The sequence below is a fragment of the Haemaphysalis longicornis genome, unplaced genomic scaffold (genome assembly GCF_048455015.1).
Source record: "Haemaphysalis longicornis isolate Haplotype H1 unplaced genomic scaffold, Haemaphysalis longicornis Haplotype H1 scaffold_10, whole genome shotgun sequence".
Taxonomy (NCBI): Eukaryota; Metazoa; Arthropoda; class Arachnida; order Ixodida; family Ixodidae; genus Haemaphysalis; species Haemaphysalis longicornis.
In genome coordinates, this window is record NW_027526204.1 from 18,143,776 (window position 1) to 18,170,779 (window position 27,004).

The 27,004-nt window shown below is 48.6% G+C and overlaps 2 protein-coding genes across 3 annotated transcripts in view; one reads left to right on the plus strand and one right to left on the minus strand.

Moving 5' to 3' along the window:
- Nucleotides 1–2,229: 2,229 nt before the first annotated feature.
- LOC144159740 (uncharacterized) lies at nt 2,230–8,525 on the plus strand. The gene is made up of 5 exons (XM_077691440.1): nt 2,230–2,338; nt 4,126–5,407; nt 5,561–5,882; nt 5,952–6,549; nt 8,497–8,525. The coding sequence occupies exons 1-5, from the start codon at nt 2,230–2,232 to the stop codon at nt 8,523–8,525; spliced, it is 2,340 nt and encodes a 779-aa protein (XP_077547566.1).
- Nucleotides 8,333–27,004, minus strand: part of Adk2 (Adenosine kinase 2) — a 33,273-nt gene continuing 14,601 nt past the window's right edge. For both annotated transcript variants that reach the window (XM_077688995.1, XM_077688994.1), the window contains 6 exons: nt 23,106–23,211; nt 22,847–23,017; nt 15,946–15,981; nt 15,738–15,852; nt 12,404–12,490; nt 8,333–8,682 (listed from right to left, as the gene is read on the minus strand). In XM_077688995.1, the coding sequence (XP_077545121.1) occupies nt 8,552–8,682; nt 12,404–12,490; nt 15,738–15,852; nt 15,946–15,981; nt 22,847–23,017; nt 23,106–23,211 (646 nt within the window). In that variant the 3' untranslated portion in view covers nt 8,333–8,551. The remainder of the gene's footprint in view (nt 8,683–12,403; nt 12,491–15,737; nt 15,853–15,945; nt 15,982–22,846; nt 23,018–23,105; nt 23,212–27,004) is intronic.

Consider the following 27,004-nt stretch of genomic DNA (forward strand, 5'->3'; position numbering starts at 1 on the left):
TTTTTGTTGTTTGTTCGGACTGCCTTTTATTGTAGCATCAGGTCGATGCACTAATAGAAGGGAGGGGGGTAATGCCGCCGACCATGCGCTGGGTTTGTTTATTTGTGTTTTGTTTTACCACCCGGATGTGCCGGTCTGTGTTATCTGTGTTAGAGATGGGCAAAACGGCTCACTTCAGTGGACGGCTCAGAACAGCTCCGTTCACTGAAGTGAACCGGTTTATTTGAACTGCTCAGCGGTTTATTAACCTATGCTAAGCGTGATCTAAATTATTGCGTAACTTAAGTGCGGCAACTTATCCTTGTTATAGAAACCTTTCTTTTGTCACAGAATCCGGCGGACGTGTACAGTAACAAATTGGCTTCACAATCATTACAAAACTTTTTAATGTGTCTGCGGTATTTAAAGATCACTCTCGGCAGATATATAAAATAAAAAAATGTAAATTTTTTTGTCAACTTTATCATCTCACACTTACGGCCCCTACTGGTGAGCTGTCACGCCAGAAAAACAATGTTTCAGGAAAACACGATACAAGAATCTACCCTAATACATGTAATGTGGATTATGGTATATGAATAACTCTTTGCTCAATTCATTCGAAGCGAGACAGGCCCGCTTCTTGGCGCCGATAATAGATGACGTGAAAGGCCCTACTGGGTTGGCCGATACGCCTAACCCTACGCCTAAACCTAACCCTACGGGAACGTGTTCACATGATTCGTCCAGGGGCACCTGCTTCAAAACGGTGCACTGATCACGCGAGAAACCGTTGAGCGGCGGTTCTGTGGGAGAGCAGCTCTGCCAAAAAACCTCCGGGAGGCGAAAACCGCCTCTGAACAGAGCGGCTCATGAGATCCGCCTGGTTCCTGACTCGGACTATAGCTGAGCGCACAAATGTAACTGTGGTGAATCATACAGGTCACATGAGTTTATTTTCTTATTGATTGATTGATTGATTGATTGTAGGGTTTAACGCGCCGACGCAGCGCAGGCGATCAGGCGCACCATAGTGGACAGCTTCGGATTGATTTTGACCGCCTCGGGATCTTCAACGTCCGCCGAAATCTTGACCACACCAGCATTTTTCTTTTTCGCCTCCATCAGTATTTTCTTATTACTTTGAAAATGTCGACGCATTTCGTTCACTCCTGCGGTTGTGGCCTCCCAGTCTGTAATTCACTTCTGCCGACGGGACCCCGTTCTAAAAAAGCGGCTCTCAAAAAGAGCGAGTCAGATGATCCGAAGAACGGCACAAAAGACCCGGGTATCCTGACTCGGACTGTCTGCTCACATGACAGGATGCGCTGCAGGAATTTAGAAAATTAGCCTCACGTGGCCCAGCAGGGCAGTTCCTTTCTCGCGCCTATAATAGTTGGCGCTAAACTCGCCCCAAAGAGCCGGCTCACTTGACCCGGCTGCTCGGATCAGTTGGTTTTTTTCCGCCATGGTTGGCTCTGCTGTGGCTCGCACCGTTCGACACCAATCACTGAGCGTGCGAGATGGGGCTCCCTCTCTCCAAAAGAGCCGCCGCTCACTTTTACTGAGCCAGGGATCACCCTGTCTTATAAAGAGCGGCTCAAAATAGCAGGCTCGGCTCTGAACGGCGCATATCTAACCTGTGTGCAAAGTGAAGCACGTGTTCTGTTCTTCATTTTTATGCCGCATGTGTTATCTCTTTTTATAGATAATGTCATAATATAATATAATATAATATAATATAATATAATAATAATATAAATAATATCAACAGCCTTGAATATTCTCCTGTGATGTACAGTGTTCTAGACGTAATTCGACGGTTCGAGAAACACTCGCGCCCAAACGTAAATTCCTGAAGAGCAGACGTCGCGGTATTCGATTCGCCGACGCTGGCCTGCGCACGTCACTTTGTTGGCTGCTGTTTCTCCGCCTGCGTATTTTTTTAGTTGTTAAGGGAGGTGGCGCTGCGATCGCCGAAGGAAGAGGACGTGCTCACATAGGCTCCGGCTTTTATGCTAATTTTCGCAACGCTAATTACAGTTAACGCTGTATATTCAGTACAAATGTGTCCGTGAAGGTGCGGGGCATCGCCCGGTACCAGATTCGACCAAGCGGTACGTCCATTTTAAGGAATAAGAGGACTTTATTCCCACGGCAGCGGCAACCCGCCACCAGGCCTAACCGAGTGGCCGAGGGGTACGGCCGCTAAGCCTGCCTAGGCGGGCTAGGCCTAACGCCGGCGTTGCGATGGAACAAGGCGACAGCGTGGAGATGGAGACGACGACGTCATCACCGGAAATGCCCGCGACCCCAGGCCCCAGCAACAGTGACGGGCAAGTGCGCATCGCAGTCCAGGGTGAGGAAATCACCCAAGAAGAGTTCAACGAAAGTGGTCACACGTGGGCAGGAGAGTAAGAACCGCGGCGAGCAGTGAAAGCGCAACCGGTAACACTCGCCAGCCTCGACCTAAAACAAGAGAGAATGCCGGAAGGAAGATGATCGCGACGACGACGAGGGCAGCGAGGATGCCGAACACGCTACCGAGAGAGGAAATCACGATAATCGTAAGGCCACGAGGAGGGCTGAACATCGCAAAGGCGCGAACGGTCACCGTCGCCTCGGCAATCATGGCGGCGGCAAGGGTTGCGAGAGAAGACGGCGCGGCAGACACCTTTTGCCCCAACTTCCACCAAAACATCATGTTGGTGAGTACCCCCGACGAGGGGAGAGCTCTGTCCTACGCCAAGATCCAAGCCATACGAATCGGAGACAAGACGCACGAAGTAGGCGCTTATCAAACCACGCCAGACGGCACGGTTAAGGGAGTCATACGCGGCATTCCCGTCGAAGACACCCCCGCAGAAATCGACCGAAGCATCGTCAACCCAAGGAACCCGCTGGCGAGAGGAGCGCAGAGAATCGGCAACTCGACGACGGTCATTGGTCCCAAACTACGTACGCTACGGCCCGGTACTCACGAGATGCAGCCTATACCGCAAGCACTTCGATGTCTGCAAGCAGTGCGGCAAGGTAGGCCATAGAAAGGACGTCTGCCCCAACCCGGATGCGAAGGTGTGCTTCAACTGCGGAACGGCCAACCCGACGGAAAATCACGAAAGCGAATGCAACCCGAACTGCAAGCTGTGCGGAGAGAAGCACCCAACGGGTGGCAGGGAGTGTAAAAACAAGTACAAGACCCCCTACGTAGTGACGAGGAGACAATGGGAACGCAAGATGGCGGAATAACAGGAGAGACAGCAGCTGGCCCCGAGCGAGTTCCCGCCGTTGATGACATCAAGAGAAAGCCGCGCAGCGGGCAGCCGAGAATCGCGGCCGATAGCGAATAAAAGTGCGGACCGAAAACGAGACCGCAGTGCGAGTCGCCAGCGCCAATACCAATCCCAGGACCGAGTCAGCTGGGCGGCAAAAACGGAGGCACCCAAAAGGTCGCAGCAGCAAAGTCGCCGCCCGGATAGCTGCACGAGAAACCAAGGAGAGAGCGAAATGTTGCTAGCCCTCAAAGAAGAAAACGACGCGTGGAGAAAGAGATACGCGGAGCTCGAGGCAAAGATCAACAAGATCAACAGGGACATAGAAGAGAACCGGAGAAAAATGGAAGCCCAATTACAGCAACAGCAACAGCAAACGCAGCAACAGCAACCACAGCAACAGGAACCGACAGCAGCAACAACAACGAAGGAGGAAACAGAAATGGAAATGGACCCGAGAGCGACAGCAGCGGTTGGACCAGCACCAAAGAGAAGAGCATTCGAAAATCTCAAGGAGCGCAAGCTCAGCGACAGAATCGACAACCTGGAAGACAGATTCAACCGATTTGAAGAATACAGCCGTGCGTCCTTCCAGGCATTTAATGATCGACTAGCGACACTAGAGCAAATGTGCCAACAACTAATGACGACAGTACAAGGACTAACAGTACAAATAGCGAACCTCCAGCAAGCATGGAAAGGACAACAACCGCAGCACCAGCAACAGCAGTGAGAGGCCTCCTGGCCTGGCACTGGAACTGCAACGGATACGACCCAAAGAAAGCGACACTGCAACAACACCTGAGACAAGTAACGAGAAGGCCGGACATCAGCATGCTGCAGGAAACCCGTGCTGAAAACGTCCGACTTCCAGGCTACCGATCCGTTGCCAGTCGCCCAAAAGACCGGGGAACGGCCAGGAGGGGTGGCAGGGGAGTCTGCACCATGGTGAAGAAGGGCATCACGTTTGTCGAGCACGAGCTTCTCAACAATATTTCGATAGAGCACACAATGGTGGAAGTGGTAACGGGAAACAAGAAGAAGGAAAGCACGTACATAGCAAACGTATACAGTAGTCCGTCGCACGGGAAGCAGAAATTCAAAGCTCTACTGCACAAGGCGAGCAAGATCGCGGGACCGGACAACAGATTGATAATATGTGGAGACTTCAACGCACAGAATCAAGCGTGGGGGTACCAAAGGACATTAGCAAAGGGCAGAGACTTGCTGCAAGATTCCACGGACCTGGGACTAAATCTAATCACGTACCCGACCCAGCCCACAAGAACCGGCAACTCGGTCACCAGAGACACAACGCCGGACCTCACTTTCGTCAGAAAGGGCAAAAACGACAGGGCAGACTTCGAGTGGCGCAACACGGGAAACAACCTGGGCAGCGACCACTACATCGTGGAAGTCACGATCCCGATCGGGTGCAACGGAGGGACATACAGAGGCCACCGAAAGCACCGACACACGGATTGGGACGCCTTCCGAAAGCTGCTACCCACCGAGCAGACGGACATCACGGACATAGAGGAGTGGACAAACGAAATCAGGGAGAAGGAAAAGGAAGCCACCAGAACCATCGAGACAGAAGACAACGTCGGTAGAATCGACAGCCGACTGGCCCACCTCATCGAAGCCAAACAATCGATACAGGCAAGGTGGAAGACGCAGCGAACCAACAGGAAACTGCGCAAGAAGGTGGCCGAACTAAACAGGGAGATAGTAGCCCACAGCAGGGTGCTGTGCACCCAACAATGGAACGAAGTGTGCAACGAGGCGGACAGCCAGATGCACTGCGGCAAGACGTGGAGCATGCTGAAAAGCCTCTTAGACGATAGCGCAACCAAATCCCACCAGCACGACAACCTGGCCCGAATCATCCACAAAGCCAGAAAAGAGCACGGGGAAGACGAGACGAAGAGGAGAATCAACAACAAGTACCTACCGACCGCACCCACCGTGGCGCACCCGGAACACCAGGGGGAACAGAACGAGTGGCTGGACCGGGACATTGAGGTGTGGGAGGTCAGCGTCACCCTACAAGATTTGAACACAAAGTCGGCGGCGGGACCCGACCGCGCCACAAATAGAGCACTCAAAAATCTAAACGAAACGGCCATCGAGAACCTCACGGCCTACTTCAACAAGTGCTGGCGCGCAGGGTCGCTGCCCCGACAATGGAAGACGGCCAAGACCATCTTAATCCCAAAGCCAGGCAAACCTTCCGGCATCGAGAACCTCAGACCAATCTCGTTGACGTCCTGCGTAGGCAAGGTGCTAGAACACGTCCTCCTGAACAGATGGCAGAGGTACCTAGAAGACGGAGGGCTCTACCCCAACACGATCATTGGGTTCAGGAATAAGCTCGGCACCCAAGACGCCATGATTCAATTAAAGCACGATATTCTCGACGACACAACGGGAACGAGAGACAACAAGGCCATACTGGGCCTGGACCTCCAGAGCGCCTTCGACCAAGTGAGGCACTCCGCGATCCTGGCGCAAGTGGCGAAGCTAAATATGGGCCGCAGGACGTATGCGTACATCAAAGATTTCCTGACGAACAGAACCACTGAGATCAACGCCGGTGACCTGCGGCTACCCGAGAAGCTGCTGGGCAGCGTCGGAACCCCCCAAGGCTCGGTCATCTCACCATTACTCTTCAATCTGGTAATGATCGGGGTGGCCGAGAGACTCTCGCGAGTCGCGGGGGTTCGACACACCATATACGCCGACGACGTGACGCTGTGGGTACCGGGGGGGAGTGACGGGTACATCGAGAGCACGCTGCAAGAAGCAGTCGAGGCCATCGAAGAGCCACTAGACGGGTCCGGCCACATCTGCTCCCCACGCAAGTCCGAGCTACTGGTGATTCCACCAAAGAGGTCAACCGGAAGGACAAAGGGAGACAAATCCGAGAGAGAGAGAGACAAGATCAGGATCAAGACGAGAAGCGGCCTCACGATCCCTGAGGTCGAGAAGATTCGGGTACTCGGCATGCTAATCGAACGGAAGTGGGTGAACGGCGAGACGGTCAACCGAGTGACGGCCAAAGTGTACGCGGCCATACGACTCATAAAGAGAGTATCAAACAAGAAAAAAGGAATGAAGGAGGAGAGCCTCATGAGACTCGTACAGTCCTTCGCAATGAGCCACGTAACGTACGTGGCAGCATTCCACAACTGGAGGCAATGCGCGCGGAACAAAATCAACGTGCTGATACGCAAGGCGTACAAGGCGGCACTCGGGCTCATCGACGGCACGAGCACGGAGAAACTCCTGGCCCTCGGCGTGCACAACATGCTGGAAGAAATAGCAGAGGCGCAAAGAACGGCGCAGCTCGCGCGCCTTACAGAAACAAAAACAGGAAGACAAGTACTAAGGAACCTGGGCATAAGCCTGAGGGAACAAAATACAACAGAAGGGACAATCCCAGAAGACATCAGCAGAAGGCTACGAGTACACCCAATACCGAGAAACATGAATCCAGAATACAACAGGGAAAGGCGAGAGGCGAGAGCCAGGGCACTCATCGACCTCCACGCCAGGGACGAGGGAGCCGTATACGTAGACGCGGCCGAATACCCGGGAGACGAGAAAGCCTACGCAGCAGTCGTAGTCCAAACCACGACAGGTACAACTAAGGCAGCAGCAAGCGTGCGCACACGGAAGGCGCATCGGGCAGAGGAGGTGGCCATCGCCCTGGCCATCGCCGACACCGAGTGCACGACCATACTCAGTGACTCCAGAACGGCAGTACGCAACTACGCCAGGGGAAGAGTGACCAGCGAAGCCGCGCGAATACTGAGAGCGACAAAAATCGAGAGCCACCGCGTGGCGATGAAATGGTTCCCTGCACACATGGGCGGAGACTTATCAGAAAGAGGGTACGCAAACCACAACGAGACGGCGAACGCCGTGGCGCGAGGCCTCACTAACCGCGCTGCGGCAACTGCCGCCGTCGATCCAACGTGGTGGTGGGAGACCAAAGACAACATGACCACATACAACGAGATAACGAAGTGGTACAGACACAAGAGGAGAACGATGCCACCGCCCCACCCGGGGACGCTACCCACCCCAGCCCTAATGAAGCACGTGTGCCCGGACGTGTACACGAGTGACCTTTGCCGCACATGCCAGAAGGAGAGAGCCACAGCGGCTCACGTCCTATGGGACTGCAGCAAAAATCCACACGAAGCGGCAACGAGGAAGACGATCCCGCCGCTGCTAGAAGCAGCGACGAGGAGCTACGACAGGGAGACCCAGATCCAGGCCGTCCAGCAGGTCTCGGCCGCACTCGAAAGGCAGCGACCCAGCGAACCCGAGGGAAGACTGCCGCTCCAGACCAGGGACAGGCGTGGTCGACCCGAGGAAGTAGCGGGGCCGCGGCCAAAGTAGAGGCGACACCAACCGAGACGACGTCAAGGCCGCGTCGCGGCGAAGTACCCTAACAAGAACAGGGCGACCAGCCGTCTGCAGGCACTATCAATAAAGTTGTCGTACCGTACCGTAGTTGTTAAGGGAGCACAAGTTCGCTCCAATAAACGTTTTTTTTTACTTCTAGGCTACTGCGCCGTTTTTGGCTTCGTGACAATATTTTTAGTACTCCAACATTAGATTTCCCATTTTGTCAATTGCATATTTATTTTACTGTACCAAAAGGGGCTGGGGCCTCTGTCAGGTTTTTGTAGCCCTTAGTCCCAGCCTGCCTCCTCGCACTTCTGAGAAAATAAAATCTTTGAACCTTTGAATCTTTCAATCACGAAAGAATCAATTATTTACGTATATGGGTGTCATAGCGCTGGTTTATAGTCATGAACTAGAAAGGTAATATTTACGCGGGAGAAAAAGGTCACATTGCTAAATGTTTAACAATGTGGCCTCGTGATTCTTCAGCGTCTAGTATTCCAGTGTCCACTCTACATAAGAGCAAGTCGAGAAAGGAAGCGGGCGGGAGGGCGCTGTTTGTAGGGGGCTAAAAGAAGTAGCAAAAGACATTAATATCATGTTCTGCTGCTGTGAAAATGAGGGGTAAATGCCTGGTCTTAACCGTTTCAGCAGAAATTCCATTCAGGCGCTTGGCAGATGCACACGCACAATTTATTGCAGTCCTCAATGTTTTTAAAAACCCAACCCCAAAATGAGCAGCCATGTTGTGGTGCTACTGCACACTTAAGTCCCACCCGCCATCGCAACGACTACAATTTCCCTCAACAACGTTGCGTTCCTGCAGGCACCACGGAGAGCATGATCTGGCAATGACGCTGTTTCGATGCAACGTGCTCATTTTAAAAAGCTGAAATAGTGTTTCTATCAGGTAGAGTGCATCCGGACCTCTTGATAATCTCGATGGACATGGTGATGCCGCAGCGGACGCAATCCTCCAGAGGCTTCCCTTGGAGATACATGGCCAGAAAACCTGCGAAACAAAATTACAAAATAACAAAATTACAAAATTATAACCACGTGTGAGGTTATGTTGAAATGCATGGTTAACTTTCTCGGCACAAATACATTCATAACTTCAATTTGCGTCACGTTTTGCGCTTCAAAACAACTTGTTGCTCTCCAAAATACGCACCAACTATGGAAAACTAACTGTCGAATTGAGTGCGATCAAATGTTGAAATGAATTACCTGTATCAATCAAATCAACCGCATCATTTCCTACTTTTAGGCGTCTACTTCGTTCGTATTGTGGAAATAACTGCTGAAAACTACCTGGCATTTTTTTTTTTCAATTATTTCCTGTTTACTGTAGTTACCTTCCTTTATTTCTAACGGATGTTGCGTTAAGTAAATGTCGTTATATTATTTCTGCTTAAAATGTTTTTAAGTGCGAATGCACTTCTTAAGCGAGCCTGAATCGTCCGCCGCCGTAGTCCGCATAGCAACAGCTGCGGGTGCGCGCGCTCCTCGTCTTCCCTAGCAACGGGGGGAGATGGGCGCGCGCTGCCTGGCCGCGTCCCCATGGCTCATTGTTGTTGTTGTTCCTGCTGACATGGCACATACCCACGTGGGGAATTGGCCAGGAATCGGGCGTGAGAAGGGCTAATGCACCCGCTTAAAGGAGTACTGACACGAAATTTCAAAGCTGAGATCCGCTCTAGCAATCAAGTACAACGACAACACAAATAGACAAATAGGTGTCTGTGAATAAATTCATCTTTCTTTCTTTGTAGTTGTGTGTGTGTGTGTGATCTCTCTTTCGCGAACATTACCGAACCGCGCAAATTCAACTCGTGCATTCGCACTTTCACATTCTTCCCCTCGGGGAAATGCGGGGAATTTTTTTGCGCTTGTTTTTGTTATTGTGGTCATTTTGTTGATGAAGTAATTGAGCATTGGTAGTTTGTATAGTCACGTCTTTTTCACATTGGTATTTGTGTGCTATAAAGTATTCATTATTGCACCACCAAACATTCTTTTTCCTTTTTCTTTTTTTTTCTTCCTTTCTATATTTTCGTCCTTTCTTTTTTTCTTTTATTTTGTCTCCTGATAACCTGAACAATAAATTAAACGCTGGTTCGTAATAGTGTATAAGCTATAATTGTTTGGATGTATGTCTGCCGATTTGGAACATTTGTTTGTAAATTGTACGCCTGCAATAATGGCTAAACCGCTAATATTAATCACTTGTCATACATTCAATAATAAGAGGTCCCCTTGGCAGCGCTTCACTTCGGGACCTCTTTTTGTACCACTCCAATATATTTATTCACTATCATGTAGCCAATAAACTTTGATTTGATTTGATTTGAACTGTGTGTTTGTGTTGGTTTTGTAGCGCGAAGACCATAAATGCCAAAGAGGGCCAAGACGATAATGTGTGGTAACTATGAGTGCCGCGTTTTGTCCGAAATTCCGAAGTTATTGGTGGGATCTGCTTAAATATTGCTATTCAAATCATTAGTATGGCTTATTATAAAAAGGTTGTATCTACTGGTATCTTTTTACCCGCATTATAGGTATTGGTTTTGGCACGCTTAGAGATCGGACTAACTCTATTACTCTATTTATTTACCGGCTAGACCTGGGCATCGTAGTCCAACGCCTTTTTCAATAGGTAGGGGTGAAGGATACGCCTCTTCAGGGAGATAGCGCCAACCTGATGATGCTGTGGCAACTTGTTTCTTCAACGCGCGAATTTAAGCCAGGATGTCTGGGATGCATGCAAACCTGCACTATGTTAACGGTCTATTCAGCTATTTGAACTGATAGAGAGTATATCAAGGATCGTAACTTCGGCAAACCTCTGATATGAGACACATTCTGTCGGACTTCATCTAGCCTGCCAAAGGAGGGAACACGGCTATTACCAGGGGTGGGCAAACTCGCTTGCTCACCGCTCGAGCTACCCTCACGCATGCCTCACCATCCCTCTTTGTCATCCCACTTGCTCACATTGCAGCCACAAACAAGATACACCCCGCGCCATTTCGAAATTCTACACCCTTCCCTGTACCCCTGCCCCCGCCTCCCCTTCTGGTTGTCTGGCCTAACTCGCTGGGACGCCCAGTCCCAGTGCAACCTGGTCGGCAGAGATCAATCGTCCCTACTAAGCCTCGCTAGGAATAAAACGTTTCTCTTCCTCATAAGTTCCTGAGTTCATGGTGTCCAGCTCAAACTCAAATGACCTCAACACGACCCTGTGAGGTTAGGCTGAGTGTAGGCCAAATGCTGTAACCCGATAAGCGAGCGAAGTCCGGGTTTTCTCTTCTCCTGTACGGACAATGATTTATGATTACGTACGTGTGCCGCAGCGTACGCTTGATTAACAACGTCATCACCCCAATCAAAGTGAGGAGCCTGGAGAAGTTCTATCGCAATGCTAGTTTCTCTAGGTGAAGGTTTACTTTATCTCACTGCTACTCCAGGGCTTTAATGAGTGAAACTTAAGCGCAACCTGACACAGGCAGGAGAACGGGAAACGCGCTGGTGTTGTTGCAAGTGCTGCAACTGAAGAAAAACAGACCAATAGCCCCTACATGGCCTTAGGGACGTCATTGTATAACTCTCAATAATAATGAAAGTGTGTTGACCTGTCAAATATAAACATACATCGCCTTTATTAGCCCTTGTATGCTAACGCCTTTGAAGAGATTTGTTAAAGTGTCATATTTTTTGCACTGTACCACTCCTGTATGAGCCTTTAATTAGGCTTACAGTATGAATAAATAAATAAATAAATAATAAATTCGAGCCCTCGAAGAACGTCAAGACCGGGAAAGAAAAAAAAATCGTTTGCGCGAGTTTACATTTTATCTGATGGGCATATAGACGTAATGTTTGGCTAAGGTACTTTTCGACCCCCTAATCTTAAGTACTGGGAGTGTTGGGTGACTACATTATGCAAGCATTTAAGATTTCAAAAAAAAAAATAAAAAAGTTTTCAGGGTACATTTAAACTCATGTCTGCTCGTTATACAGCGCCCTCGGCTGACCGAACTATTGCTCCATGCAATATATCTAAACTGAGGCATTTTGATGCGAAGAATTGTACTTCTGGGCATGTCAAAATCGCGTTCATCTCAGTAGAAAGTATTCTGGAGACATTATTCTGCAGCAATGCCGTTCCTGCTAACAATGCCGTTCCAGCTATTCCAAAACTGCGTGGTTACGAGCACGAGGTTTTTTTATCGTGAATTCAGCGCAAAGCGAACATTCCAAAGCATTTAAGACAATTGATTATACATAGCTGAAGTATGCCCTTCAATGCTTTGTTTTCTTCGCATGTATCTGTGTGACCCGCCGCGGTGGCTCAGTGGCTAAGGCGTTGCGCTGCTGAGCACAAGGTCGCGGGTTCGATTCCCGGCCGCGGCGGCCGCTTTTCTGATGGAGGCGAAAAGCAAAAACGCCCGTGTGTACGAGATTTCGGCGCACGATAAAGATCCCCAGGTGGTCAAAATTAATCCGGAGCCCTCCACTACGGCGCGCCTCATCGCCTGCGTTGCGTCGGCGCGTAAAACCCCACAATCAATCAATCAATGTATCTGTGTGTCCAACGGCCACTGTGAATTTAAAGTGCGCCGCCCCTGTGTTAATTTAGCGCTACAAAATGCTTTTGAAGACAAAGCAGAGGGGGTGTAACATTTGTCTCACTCCAAATCGGCATGCCGTTTGCGGTAAAATTGGCTTACCTCCAACAAAGGCATCGCCAGCTCCATTGGTGTCGACGATTTCCTCTTCCTTAAGCTTAGTGGCGGCGAACGTCTTAGTCGTCTTTCCTAAACACACATGGGCAAATTGGTGGTGACGCAAAAATGAGAGAAAATTGGTTTTGGATAAAGTATATCCTTACGAGCGAAGAGAAAAACAACGCTAGCGATGATTCCTGAGCAAAGATATTGCATTCTTTTCAGCAGAAAGCTTATCGAGTTGTCATACATACAGTCGTTAGTAAATAGTCCTAAACTTGCCTGTCCATATTTGCAATGACCAGAATATTAATTTACGGTGAAACGAAAGTCAATGCCAACTCGTCGTTTGAGCTGTTTTCTACACCTTGATGAGACATAGGATAAAAAGGAATTGCTTTATTTTTTCCTTTCAATTTCTTAAAAACACCGCGAGATGGTGTTACTTAAATAGCATGTGCAACACATAATATTAACAAGCGTTGTGGCCAAGCTTTAAGGTAGTAAAAGCATCTGAGTGACAGTATTGTGGAGGTTGATGTGGCCTTGTTAGTATCCAACCCTACATGGGATGGAATGATCACGCAAGCATGCTCACCTATGCAGCCGTACCCTTTCGAGACAAAAATGAACTAACGCAAAGCAACGTTGTTTGTTAGTACACACTACGACAAATACTTTGTGTAATTTAAGGTGCACAATAAAACACGACTATCTGGCGTTTTAAATATTCAAGCAACATGGCACTTGGAAGAGATCTTAGCTGTACATAGGCGTGCGTGGCATCGTCTTTAGCGGTGAAACGGGCCAGTACCCCTTGGCAGGGGATTACAACTTCGTCCTTAGTTCTACCCCTGCGTTAGAGGACAGAGGGATGGCAGCCACGGACACTTTAAAGTCCTTGCTTGATTCTCCCCTTAACTCGGCTTCGTCATATTAAGGAGGAACGGGTCATACCTCGGTATCTGAGGAGGCGGTCGTACGTAATAATGGCGACAGTAATCCGTCGGGACGCACTGACCTAAGCAGAAACCCATCTTCGGAGTGACGAAGACATATTTTATTTACTCTTGTACCCCACAGCGCCTTTCAGGCATTACAGCGGGGGGGGGGGGGGGGCGGGGGGGGCGGGGGGTTTACAACTCAGTTTTAACTTGAAATAAAAGCACCCTCCTCAGCAACGTATACACCAGCACCTCGCCGATAATCACTGGGAAATGTTGCAGGAGCGCAACTCCCCAGCAGTATTCACAGCCTTTTGTGCGAGCTCCTGTGCGTGTTAAGAGCTTTGTGGTGAGACATGGAGCTCCTCCCTCTTTGTCATGAGCCATCGGTCATTGCTGCCGCATGTTTGCACTCGTGGCCGATGCGACCTCGACGGGCGGGAACGCCAAGCTAACCAGTATAAACTCAAAAACCAAAGGAAACACTCCAGAAGCGACTGTGCTCTGTAGGCCTACTCAAATATCGCCATCCCGTAAAAGTCTAATTTTTTCACGTCCTAGCACCCATCTACCTATCCAAACTGCATCGACCGTGACGGAATGACCCATCGGATAGACGTCGGCTTCATAACGCGTGGAACCCACGTCGAGCGAGGAAGGATTTTCTCCATTTCACCCGCAATCATCCTCACCATTATCATCAATAAAACTTGGCTTTCCGAGGGTGTATTTTAGGGTGCACTACAGACGACACATGTGAGATGCTGAAAGCTTCGCTGGTTTGTATTTTGGCGCCTTCTCTGCAATTCTATGCATACATCTCTCTATTCGCTTTTGCTTCTTTGTCTTACGGCGTGAACCACGTCAGCAACAGACTTGCACACGCCACAGCAAGAGACTCGGGGTTCTGCGCTGATGATAAAGTAAGAGGCACACTCTCTAGGATAACAGGCATGCTATCTAGGATTCGGTTTTTCGTACCACCATCAGTTAAGATGATCACTTGCACCTCTTAATTTCTATCCAACATTTCGTACGGTCACCTGGTGTGGGGTACCACTACCAACTCAAACGCATCAAAACTGATGCTATTACAAAAAAAGGTAGTCCGCATAGTAGCAGATGCCCCTTACGACGCGCATACAGCCCCAATTTTCAGGTCCTTATCAATAACGCCTGTAAATGACCTCTATAGGCTGCAACTACTCCGCCGGTACAGAACATGTCTGAAAAATAAAAACACGTACCTGAACACAATAGCCGATTTAAGTTTAAAAAAGATAAAGTACCCTACGCGTAATACTGGTTATTTGGAATGTCCCCCACAGCCGCACCAATTACGGTTTCCAGATGTTGCGTTACAAGCTTCCTCAATTACTGAACACGTCAGGTGTTCAGTAACAAAGTTTAATAACATTTTTAAATGATTCCAGGTTCATAATCGTTTTCCTTTTATTCGTCTTTTTTCTTTGTTTGCGCAAACCTACGCGCAGATTGAGTGTTGCTGACTGTTTTTTTTTTGTATAAATTAAAAGTGAATGTGCCGATGTACATCTGCGTATCTACAAAGTACGCTTATTTGAACTGTTGTGTGAACTTTACTTAGTTGTGTGTAATTTGTGTAGTTGTGCAAAATTTACACGCATTTATGTGACTCGTGCGTTTGCTACTTTTTACTTAGTTGTGTGTCTTTTACTTAGTTATGTGTTTTGTCATGTATACGGGGCACTCTCCCAGTCAAGCCGAGCCACGGCTTTTTGATTGTGCCCCCAGCATCTAGAACTCTTGTAGTTGTTGATGTTGAAATAAAGATGATGATGTCGAGAGTGGAATGGTGCGCACCTGTTCTAGTCACGTGTCGTCACGTTCAGGTGCCACGCGGCACGAACTATTCTAAAGGTGTTACGTTTCCAGTTCACAGTTTTGGGAATTTTGTGAAGCAGGCACATTGCCTCTCACAGTTCCCCATTACTGGCCAATCCCCCAAGGGGGCATGTGCTACGAAGAAAGAACTAGCAGCAGCGGCAACATTTTTCTACGCTGTCGAAGTGCGGAGATAGCATAGTGGGGAAATAAAGGCAAAAAGAGGAGTTAACGCAGTTGGTAAAATTGTATGCTGCTACACTGCATACCGGGGTTAAATTCCAATCGGATACCACACGTCTTTCTTAGTTATTGACTCTTAACTGCGGCGGCCATTTTCTTGAGCGCACATAAGCAATAACAACCACGTTTTTCCACAGAGTGGAACAGTTAGGTCGTCGCTTAAAAAGTTCAGCTGCAGCGGCAAAAATGGAGTGCTGAAATTGTACTTGTCGCTTGCTTTTCATTATCGTATTGTGTCGTTGCAGTTAACAAGCTGTGTGTACATGACTGACACACAACGTTCCTACCTTGAACTACAACCACGTCGTCAGCTCCTTGGGTTATGATAACCATCCTCTCGAAGGCCTTGTTCGCTTTCGGGAACTTGCTCATGAGTTGAGCGATCTCAGTGACGTCGTTTGTCTGAAAACGCGGCAACATCAACAACATCCTTAAATACAAGTCCCGCACGAAACCAAGACAGATAGGACGCATATATTAGGCTTGTATTCTTACCCCAAGTTTGTGGACATCGGCAAATTCTCTGGCCTCCTGTGAAGCGGTAAGAGAAAACGTTTTGCAACATTAAAACGTTCAGCACAGTACCATTCAAACTGCGAAACCAAAAATATTTCACAAAAAGGGCGTTCGATTTCCGAACGCCATGACTTCCAAAGTTCCAACAAATTTAATGCGTTCGGGAAAAATCAGCTAACAAATAAGTGAAGAACGTTACTACAGTTTTCTCTTTTGGTAAGCGGTAAGTTTAAATGATCACGCATCGCTATTAAGCGAACACCGCCACTCCACGCGGGCTTCAAATCCAGTAAAAGATTTGCAGAAATTCCGAGAACTGTTTACGCCACTTCTGTTCATACGTATTCGCCTTCATACTTAAAAGTAACGTCATTTGTCATCAAACTGAGTTTTTTATAGCAAGGGTTGCTATGAGTTGTCACAGCGTCGACTTATTTTATTGCTTAGTCCTTCCCTTCTGTTTCCTCTCAACAGTGGGTGCATTTACACTAAGGTAGCAGTTAACTCCCTTAACTTCGCCAATTTATTTTTTTTGCACAGACACAAGGCGCAGTGCACGGTTGGTGCATTTCCAGTTTTTTATTCAAGCTTCTTTTATTCATACCGGGAATTTTTTATTTTTGTCTTTATTTAGCGATGACGGCGTATAAATGCAGATTTAAAATTTTGTTTATGTTTATTATTTTGTATTTTTATATACTTTATACTTCTCTTTTTATACTTCTTTTTTACACTTCTCTCTTACCACAAATCTTAATTTACGGTAATACATTGAACAAATGTCCCCACTTTGTCACTAACGTATTCTCGTTGTAACGATTTTTTCATTCGTGTTTTCGTCCTTTTGGCGCCGTGGTTTATTATTGCCGATTACTCCGGGGGGAGGGGGGGGGTTAGAGGAGTGTAAGGAGTATAGAAACATCATAGTTTTGGTTTTGTCAGATCCCTTTTACGATTTTTTTTTTGTTTTGTCACTCCGTTCAACCTATCATCTCCATTAAAGTCATTGTATCGATTAGGTGTGTTGATTCTACCAAATATGCATTTTTGTGCCAATTCCGGACGTTACAAGCTGCGGCTGCAGGCAACTACGCAAACAATGCTATGTATTTAAATGCTCTTTGGTATTTTCCTGCCACTATTTGGAAGCAAGTGTATGAAGAAGTTTATTGGCTCCCAATTCTTCTCCTCGAAGAAGTTTGGACGGAGACTTACCGGAGTTATACAACGTGAGGCACCTGGGTCCCCCTATAACAGGCCATCGCTACTAAATGTTGCACTTCCGCGACGAAGGCTGCGCGCTCAAGAGATCCTGAACTAAGAGACTGGGGTTTTTATGATACAGTGAAATCTCGATATACTGAACTTCAGGGCACCGTGGAAAATTGCTGGTTATTCTGAAAGGTCGTTGTAGCGAAAATCGCAAACTATAAGACAACAAATAACATTTCAATGCCTAAAACAACCTACCTGTAGAGCTGTACATCCTTTAAGTCATTTTTCAGAAAAAATTCACGAGTGATAACGAAACAATGTACGTTTACTTAAACCAGTTGGCACTTTTCTTCTGGTGCGTGCATCACAAACTTTCTAGCACGAAGGACTCCAACCCGTCCATATTCCGGTGGACTGAGTCCATTGCCACGCGGTTTTCCCCGGAAATGTGCGATTTTAGTACGCTGTCCAGCCCACCCGTAGTCGTCATGTGCTAATCGCAGTCTTCGAGAGCTGCCGCGGCACCCTCAGAGGCATCTTCATTGATGCGGTCCTCGCTGCCTTCTTCATCCTGAACGCTCATGCTCTGAAGATTGTTCTTGGTGGTCAGCTCCGCTGATGTTTGTGAAGATCCAGGAAGCAACCCGAGCAGCGGCGGAACGTAGAAACCCTCTAGGTTGGGCGCGAATAGCGCGGCCGCGGCAGTCTGGATGGAGGAGGCCCCCCATGCTTCATTTTTTCCCTTCTCCGCACCTTATTTTTTCTCTCTCGCATCGGCTCGCGAATTCCGCGGAGCAAGTGGCAAGACGTCTTTTTCTGCGCTGCGCTTCGCCGTGTCGTCTGCTAGCATATGGCTCCGGTTGCCGCGATTATTTAACGGAAATCTAAGAATCTCCGGCTTTAGAAATATGAGTTCGTAGTACTGAGGCATTGTTAACATGGCGCGGAACTAAACAAAACGATTGTTCTTTTGAAAAGTTTGCTATTCTGAAGTACGTCTTAGTGAAATAATTTTACATTAAAACTATAAGCAGTCAGCGTTGGATTTCTGAAATGCTCATTTTAATCTGAAAAGTTCGTTAATGTGGGGTTCGTTGTTACGAGATTTGACTGTAAATGTACTTCACTCACTGACTGACTACCCCCGGGAGACCGAGCAGGGCGGGGAGAGCGACCGTTCACCTTCAGCGCCCTCCGATATTTACGAGACTGCAAATTCGCTTTTGTTCTCGAAATTATGAAACACGTACATTGTTTAAAGCAAAGCATTCTACCTCGACCATCCAACGGTTCTTTTGTGGCGTGCGGGACAACAAACTCTTAAGACGTAGGAGCCGGCGGTGGCGAGGAGCAAGGGCGAGGGTTTCTCTCACGAAGCACACTAGCGATGGCGCCGCAAATTTACCCAGCTTTCAACGCGCGGGGATGCCTGCTCGCCGGCGCCGGCGGCGGCGGTACGACTTTATCGTCTGCTTCAGCGGTGGTTGTTTTAGGCCTGTTTCGGGGCAGCTTGGTGTCCACTGCGCGGGGCCTTTGCATGGCTTGATTAAATGTTCGACAGAACCTCCACTGTAATCCGCACCCGACGGCATTAAGTAGTCGTACGGCAAACATACGTTAAAGGTTTGGTTTTCAGGGCGGGAAAAAAAATGTACAAACCCCATATAGATCTGACCACAAGAGAAACGCTACCTTTTCCGCACTGCTTGCCACGAATAGGACTGCTTTTTCTAAATTGGTGATTATTACCAATTCAGTTGTGTTTTAAGAGGTATACAAAAGGCCAAAGGAGCCACTAGTTATGATAAATACCGATTATAAGAGTTCCCTCTTCACTCTCGCAATTCTCAAACTAACTAAACTAACAAGTTTAAATCGGTATAAATAGGAATCACTAAGCTCACATGGCGAATCGTTTCGGTGTCTCTGCCTGTGTCGAGCGTTGGTGCAGCCCCAAGATAACAGATCAGGATGGCTAGGTTCCGCTGTCTTACTCTTCTGAAGACGCTCCTCTTCGTTTTCTTCCTCCCGACTCACGTCCGCGCTACAGCGGCGACGACGACCGCTCTACCACGGCCATGGCCGCGCTTCAGCGTTCGGGACGCCACCCCCGCGAATTTCAGGTAACAGCTGGCAGGATCTCTGGTTTCACTCTTTGTAGAGACGTGTGTGTGAATTCAAGTGACATCGCATGGGCAATTGCTGTGGGTGTCGTTTAAAGCTTTGCATTCCAACCACCTTCACAGCATGAATTGGAGCCAATTTGTTTTGGGAGAGCGAAAGCACGAGACGAAGGAGAGAACTAGTAAAGACGCGCGCTCTCTTCTTGGTATCGTGCTTTTGCGCCACAGCACTCCGAACCTGAAGCACTCTGGCACTCGTCATAGCCCTGTTTTAAAGCTTGTTGCACTGGGCGCTCACTTCGTTTCGTCGTGCAACGGAACAGTCTTTTCGGGTTTAGTTGAAGTAGGCAACGGTGGTAACTGGATTTGATCAGTACATAGAAATGGCGCGCTGTAAAGGCGCCCCTCCCCCTACAAAACATTCTATGATACCTAGCAGTCACTACTACGTATTGAATGCGAAAGGATTCATGTCGAATTGTCGAACGCATGTGCGGGTATTGTATCCGCCACGATGTAGTCGGGATGACGTCGTGCGTATTTTATTCGCCTTGAACATGGTACGTCTTCGCTTCACAACTGCTGTCGAGGTAGCCACCTCGTAGTGCCTCGCGGTATACGTTCAGCTACTTCGCTGTCACTAACAACCAGTCGCGCTTCCTTCAAACGGGGTAAGTCGAGGGCTGCGCTCATCGCCAGCGATGGCTGTGTTCATCACCAGCCTTGTCGGAATAGCAGTGAAACAGAAAAAGATTTTACTGCGAGGCAGTGTATGACCAACCCCCCAGCCCAGTTTTCGTTTCGGTGAAGCCGATTTACTCGGTGCCGCTCCGAGGCTCCGCCTAGCGACCGCGGACCCCTCATTCACAAATTATCCCCTCGCCACCAGCGATGCTTTTTTCACAAGTTGCGCAATGCGCTGATAACGGCTGTCGCGCTGTCACGTGATGATTTCAGAGAATCAACAGATGCGCGAATGCCCCGTAAAAACGAGCGAAATCTGGCGCTGCCGAGCGTGTAGCCGCCGCCGTTGCCACATCAAATTCCACCTGCCGAGTAGCTGCGAATCCCTCCCGATTGAAGAGCAAGTTCTTGGGGTGCCAGAAGGAGCCCATAATTCTTCTTCAGCTTGAAAGGCTTTCAGACCGGCCTCTTCGGCGGTGTATGTCACGCCTAAGCACCGGTTGCCGGTGTCTGCCTGCATGCGTTGTGAGTGGCGGGAGGGGGGATGCATGCCCGCAAAGCTGGGCTTCGTCGCGCTACCAGGGACATGCCCGTTGTGCTGGTTCGAGAATCAAGCGCAAAAGCCTCGTCGCTCAATGTGCTCTGCCAGGGATCTTCCGTAATCGAGCGGTTTGGCTCTGCGTGGTCCGTGAGTGCTACACAGACAGTAAGATGCCTTCTAAGTGGGAAAGCAAATTGACAGTCCCATGTTTGTTCGCCGTAATAAAGCTCGAGGCGTTCCAGCTTTTGAATTGCTCTTGGACGGGCTCATTGCGTTGGTTTGGAGGGGAAAGAGCGGGAATCGAAGAAGCGTCGGATATAGCAGAGGCGTTAATGGGCGCGAAAACAACAGAATGTCGCTCCCGCCGCGGTTTCGCGGTCCTCAAGTGGCAGCTCGTGGAGCAGCTACGATTCCCCCCGGATGAACAGCAACTTGCCCGCTTGGAACACCGACGGGAGACAATATTACTTGTTCAGCTTAAAGGGCTTTTATTACGGCATTTTGGACGGCGTAAAAGACGCCGTCGTATACACCGCCCGACAGTGTAAAAGACAACGTCTAAGCCCGCACACATAACGAGTTGCCTGTTTATGCCTGCGCGGGTTGTGAGTGGACACTCACAGGACACACAAAAGGCACCGTCCGATGGTGTAAAAGACACCGTCTAAGAACGCGCACATAACGGGTTGCCTGTTTATGCCTGCACAGGTTGTGAGTGGAGGGAGGTAGGCCTGCACGCAAAGCTATAGGTTTCATTCCCTCAGTGACGACATGGGAGTTGTGCTGGCTCGAGGTTTCAACGTGGACGTCAAACGGGCTCCCAATGCGACCTGTCCGATTTCGTCAGTGGTCGAACGGATTGGGTTGGTGTATTAGACAGTTAGATGCCTACGACGCGGAGGGAAACAGACATTTCCATGTTTTCCCGCTAGAATAAATGCTCTGGGCGTTCCAAGTTAAAATAATCTCAATGACTTGAAGTATGCTCAATCGCAAAGTACAAACAAACGTGTTTTGTTTCGTGCACTCCGCGGACTGCCTCCAGCTTCACAGATCATCTTCTTCACACAGTGAAAGCGCACTACCTTTTTGTATTTTAATTTTTTTTCCTGTGGGGTACCATGAATGCTCAAAATAAAGTCAATAAATATTTTTATTTCGTTGGGGCGTTATATCTTCTGGCGGAATGAAGCGCTAGCCAGCTATAACCAATCGACCAACTATAGAGCTGGAATGACCTCGCTCCAGCATTTGAAGAATACGGTCTATTTGAAACTAGGAAGGAGAGCGCGTTCAGTTTTCCAGCACGTTAGACAACGGCCTGCCTGCAAGTTTACTGCTGCGCGCAGATATATATTATCTGGCTCAGATGTTTCCTATCATGTAACATAGACATCGCGCAGTGTGTTCGAAAAGCTCGAAGAGTGTTGCAGATCCACTAAACCAAGTGGTAACAGAAGAGCAAAGAGTCCACCAGTTCAGCTGTCACGAAGCCCCCGGTTCGATTGCGTTTTCTCTTTTCTAACATCCCTCTCTAGTCGCCTAGCACTGTTTTTTATAAGAAGCGCATGCGAAGTGTGTCTCTGCGCGCTGACCGACCGGAAGACTGCCGTTGAGGGGAGCGAGCCATCGTCTCGGCTTGTGTTACCGCGCCGCAATGGCGTTCCCTTCCTCCCGTGGCGCGTGCGCTGGTCGCGTTCGGGCTCCGTGTCCTCAGTGTTCTTCAGACGACCTTCCTTTTTTTCCCTGTTTACTTCAGTGTGTTTTGTCTAAACTACTTTCTTTATGCCCATGGTTCTCCAAGCGCGCGTTTTCGGGTTCGGCCTTGTGTCTGGCGGGAACTTTGGCGGGAACATGGCTGATTGGAGCTAAGAAGCGTCTCGCAGATTGGCTGCAGAAAGCCGTGTTCCATTAGGTCCGCACGCTCCGGGATGCACTTTTTCCCCCAAATACGTCCCCCACCGGAGCGCTTGAAGCGAATATAACGCGGCTCCGCTGGCTATTGAGGGGGGCGGCAGCTACACCAGGGGAGCCACTTGCTGCCTGTCATCGGGGCCAGACGCCGGGAACCCTTCGCCCGCCAACTATGTTTCGTTAAGTACTCTTGATTGCCTGTTTTCTCCTATTTTTATGTAACAGTTGTAACGTTTTGTCTCTATGTTTTAAATCGAAGTGTCAATATTTAAACCAGTTAACATTTGAACATCTAAAATCTTCGAGTGCTTCATCGCCGGGCTCATCCTTCAACAGTAGCGGTGCTGGACCAAATTACGCCGTTACACAGCCTTTCTTTTCCCGGCGGCTGTGTGATGCTTACCGTTTCGTTTCCGAAGATAATATCGACGTAGGGAAAAGCAGCCATCATGTTGTCTTTGAAAAAATTGCACAGGAAAGGTGCGCTGAGGTTCATGCAGAAGGTCTTCTTCTCGCTGCATGCATGTTTGGCCACTGTGAGTATGCTGTCTAAGCTAACGGTCAAGAAAAATCCCTGCAAGTGTCACAGTAAAAAAATTTCTTTAGTTTACACTCAAGAACCGAAAGCTCTATGAAGTGGAACGCGGGTTATGAGCACTCACCGAAATGTAATAGTGGCTGGCTTTTTCCATCAGAGCCTTGTTTTCCGGCATCAGTAGGTGGTCGACGGAGTACAACTCTGCTGCGGCGAGGTTGGCACACAAAGACCTGGAACAAGTTGCAACGTGCAGGTAGCTCTAAACAAGATCGTCTGGATAGGAAGTCCTCGGTAGACATAAGGTGCGTTGATTACGGATCGGGAACGAAGTAGCCGACCTGAAAGCACTGCATGCAATGTGGGTTCAATCTAAAAGATCGAAAAATGACTGCATGAGGTGATCCAAGCTACAGTGCAACACTCATTTTCGCAAAGTTTTAGATGCGACGCTGAGAGGAGCATCTCTTGCCGGCGGCCCTGTCCTTCCTGCGTCGTCGTTGTCCGCGTCCGCACAGCTGCGTCTCTGCTCCGCTCACCCCCTCTCGTATCGCCGTGATAGCGCGCCCTCTCCCCCAACATCTGTGGCGCGCGTTGCGGCGCGCTCTCTCACTCCGCCGGTGGGCGGCGCTGCGCGCGGCATAAGCGCGCTGTGCGCATGTGCAGCGCCCTCTCTCTCCGCGGTCTCCTCTTCTTCGGGCGCGCTGCGCTCCGGCCGGTCTCTCAGTCGACGGTCGTCCGCGCTACGTTGCTCTCTCTCTCTCTCTCTCTCTCTCTCTCTCTCTCTCTCTCTCTCTCTCTCTCATTACCCGACGATTGCTTGCTCACGCAATTCGAGTAATCGACCCAACGGAAACGCACAATGGAACCCCCTTCAGCATCGCATCACACCAGGGTTCCCGCGAGGGGAGGTGGGCGTAATTTTTTTGCGGCCTGTGGTGTTGAGATATACTCATTTCAAAGTATGCCTTCTGTAAATAAAACGTCGGTATGCAGTATTTCGGTTGTTTCAGGCAGTTTACCAATTCGCTTATTTACAGAACGTCTTCCTTCCCTCCAGAAAGGTAAGTAGTTAGGGGCCAAGTAGTTTTCAGATGCAAGGAAAATAAGGCTAACAACTAAACAATCGGCTATTCTATTCTGCCTCCTCCTGCCGTGCGGTGGCGACACTATCTGCATAGGGAAATCCTCGGACGGCATAGCCCTGGGCAGCGCGATGGGGACGCGTTCACTAGAGTGTGTGGTGCGACAACAACGCGCAGCGAACTTATCACGCGTTTATTATTATGCGACTTAGTGCGTGTAAAGGACTGTCAAACATGTGTTGTGTCCCGGTCATTCTATGTATAAATGTACAAAGTAAAACGTTTAACTGTTGTTTTTTGTTGTTGTTTGTTGTTGTTCTCACACACATGAGAAATGGAAGCAAGCCATTCCACGGTAAAAAAAAACAGGTTAACGTCAGCTTTGACTCCAATTTTATGTGCGTGTATCCGGGAAGAATTTTTATGCCTCTTTAATAATCCCTGCCAGTTAATTCTCCCTCACATTCTATACGGTGTACCTGTCGCGCTACAAGCTAGGCGCCGGCCTGAGCGGCGTTCCAGACAGTTTCTAGCCTTTAAGCCGCGATCTCGGACGCTAACAAGACCGCCAAATAAACTACATCGTTGAGCGTGCTCCGAAATGTCCAAAAGCGCATTTCGGTACTTTCGGTACTATTCCCTATCTGGAGTGATTTGCGCATCGCTGCCCAAACTATTCATTATCATCACCAGCCTATCTACGCCCACTGCAGGGCAAAGGCCTCTCCCATTAATCTCCAATTACCCCGGTCCTCTGCTAACTGCGACCAATTTATCCCCGCACACTTCTTGATCTCATCTACCCATCTAACATCCCGCCGCCCCCTGCCATGCTGGCCTTCTCTATGGATCCACTCTGTTACCGTTAATGACCAATGGTTATTTTGCCATCTCCTTACATTCCCTGCCCGAGCCCATTTCTTCTTCTTAATTTCTACTGACATTTCCTTAACACGCGTTTGCTCCCTGACCCACTCCGCTCTCTTCTTGTCCCTTAACGTAACGCCTATCATCTTCCGTTCCATTGAGGGCTGAGTCATCCTCAATTTAAGTTGAACTCTCTTAGTGAGCCTCTAAGTTTCTGACCCGTAGGTGAGTACCGGTAAGATGCAGCTGTCATACACTTTCTTCTTCAGGGACAATGGTAGACTGCCATTCATTTTCTGAGAATGCCTGCCGAATGCACTCCACCCCATTCTTATCCTTCTAATTATCTGTGAAGCATGGTGGGGATCCGGGGTCACAACTTGGCCTAAGTAGACATATTCGCTTACCACTTCCACTGCCTCGCCACCTATCTCAAACCGCTGTGCTGTCCGAGGTTATTGATCAGTACTATGCTCTAAACGACGCGTATTTGCTATTTTAATCCTATTATCAAGTAGCAGCCCGTGTTGATGGAGCTCTCGTTGTAATAAATGTAATAACTTCTGTGAACAAAAACATGAAAATTTAACAAAAATCCGTAACGATAATTATCTGGTAAAGCCCGAGGACGCGGTTGCAAGTGAAAATTTAGAAACAAGTCCGCCATGAATGGTAGGCGGTGTATGCTAACGAAAATTGGACAAGTAGGAAAAAATCATTAAGCTAATTCGGAGCAGAGCGACAAAACGCAGGGAGCACTCGCATGTTGAGACCGGGCAAACATCGCAGCCGCTTGTGACACGCGCGGCCGCTGTGTGCACCGTTACAGGTGGTGGCGGTTGCAGCAACACGCGCTGTCCGTACATAAAACCGGCGCCAACGTTTCGGGACCAGCAAAAGCATAGTAGTACACTCGCTATACTTGCAAAAGGGTTTGAATTGATGTTTCATTTGGAAATATTTATTCGTTAACAAAAACCAATAAACGGTTTTACAAAATCGTAATTTTAACGCAACTTTTGTCAGTCGCAAATGTTTGACAAGCCCTTCTTGATTTTATACGGAGCGAGAAAGATAGTAGCAACGTTCTTTGGTACACTGTAAAGATAATGCGACTTCTCAATATCCGTTTTATGCGGACTCGGGGCCGACTCTCGGGCTGTTTTTGTGTGAGTAGTTTTTGTATGGTACCTGCGGTTGTTTTACTATCACTTAATTTTCAACTTTCAGGAAGCATACTGATTTGAACCCTAGGCATTGTGAAAAAACGCAGGGAGTAGGAACGTCATTCGAAAGCTCAAGTTTATTTGACATCATCGAGCAGCGTGCCTAATTGCTGAGTGCAAATTCAAATGATACAGTGACGTAATGTGCAGCCTGAACTCTCACGCGTGCGCGTTAACATCTAGCCCAGTTTCAAGGCGACAGCTATAAGCTTTTAGGGACATGCCGTGGCATGCTCTACTCTACACAGGAACACAACACCGCCGGGGGAGGTTGTTTGAGGCGCCTATATTGCTCTTAAAATTGCATGAGACACAGTATTGGAAATACAAAACGCCGTTCCGCCGACCCCTCGTGGTCGTTCAAACTACCCGCTTTAACGACCTGAAACTTTACCTTTATTTCTTTATTACCGTGTTTTGTGAATAAATAACCTTGCTTGTTTTTTTTTTCCTCAAGAGGAAGTGGGAAGAAATCAAAGCCCCCTTTTTAAGGGAAGAATGCTTAAAACGAGAAGCTCTCTCCCATGCAAACTGAGTGAAAGTGAAAGGCCAATCCAAACTGCTTCGGCTGCTCAGTAGCTATATATAACTATTGCTCAGTAGCTATTACGTTGTGTTGGTGAACCCAAGGACGCGGGTTCGATTTCCAGTCACAGCGATCGCTTTTCTGATGGAGGCAAAAAGGGAAAACGCTCGTGTGTTCGATATTTCGGCGCCCGTTAAAAACCCCACGTGATCAAAATTAATCCGGGGCCCTCCACTACGGCGCGCCTTCTCACAGGTATAGCGTCGGCGCGTTAAATCTCATAATCAAGCAATCAATCGGATAGGCGTCGGCTTCATAACGC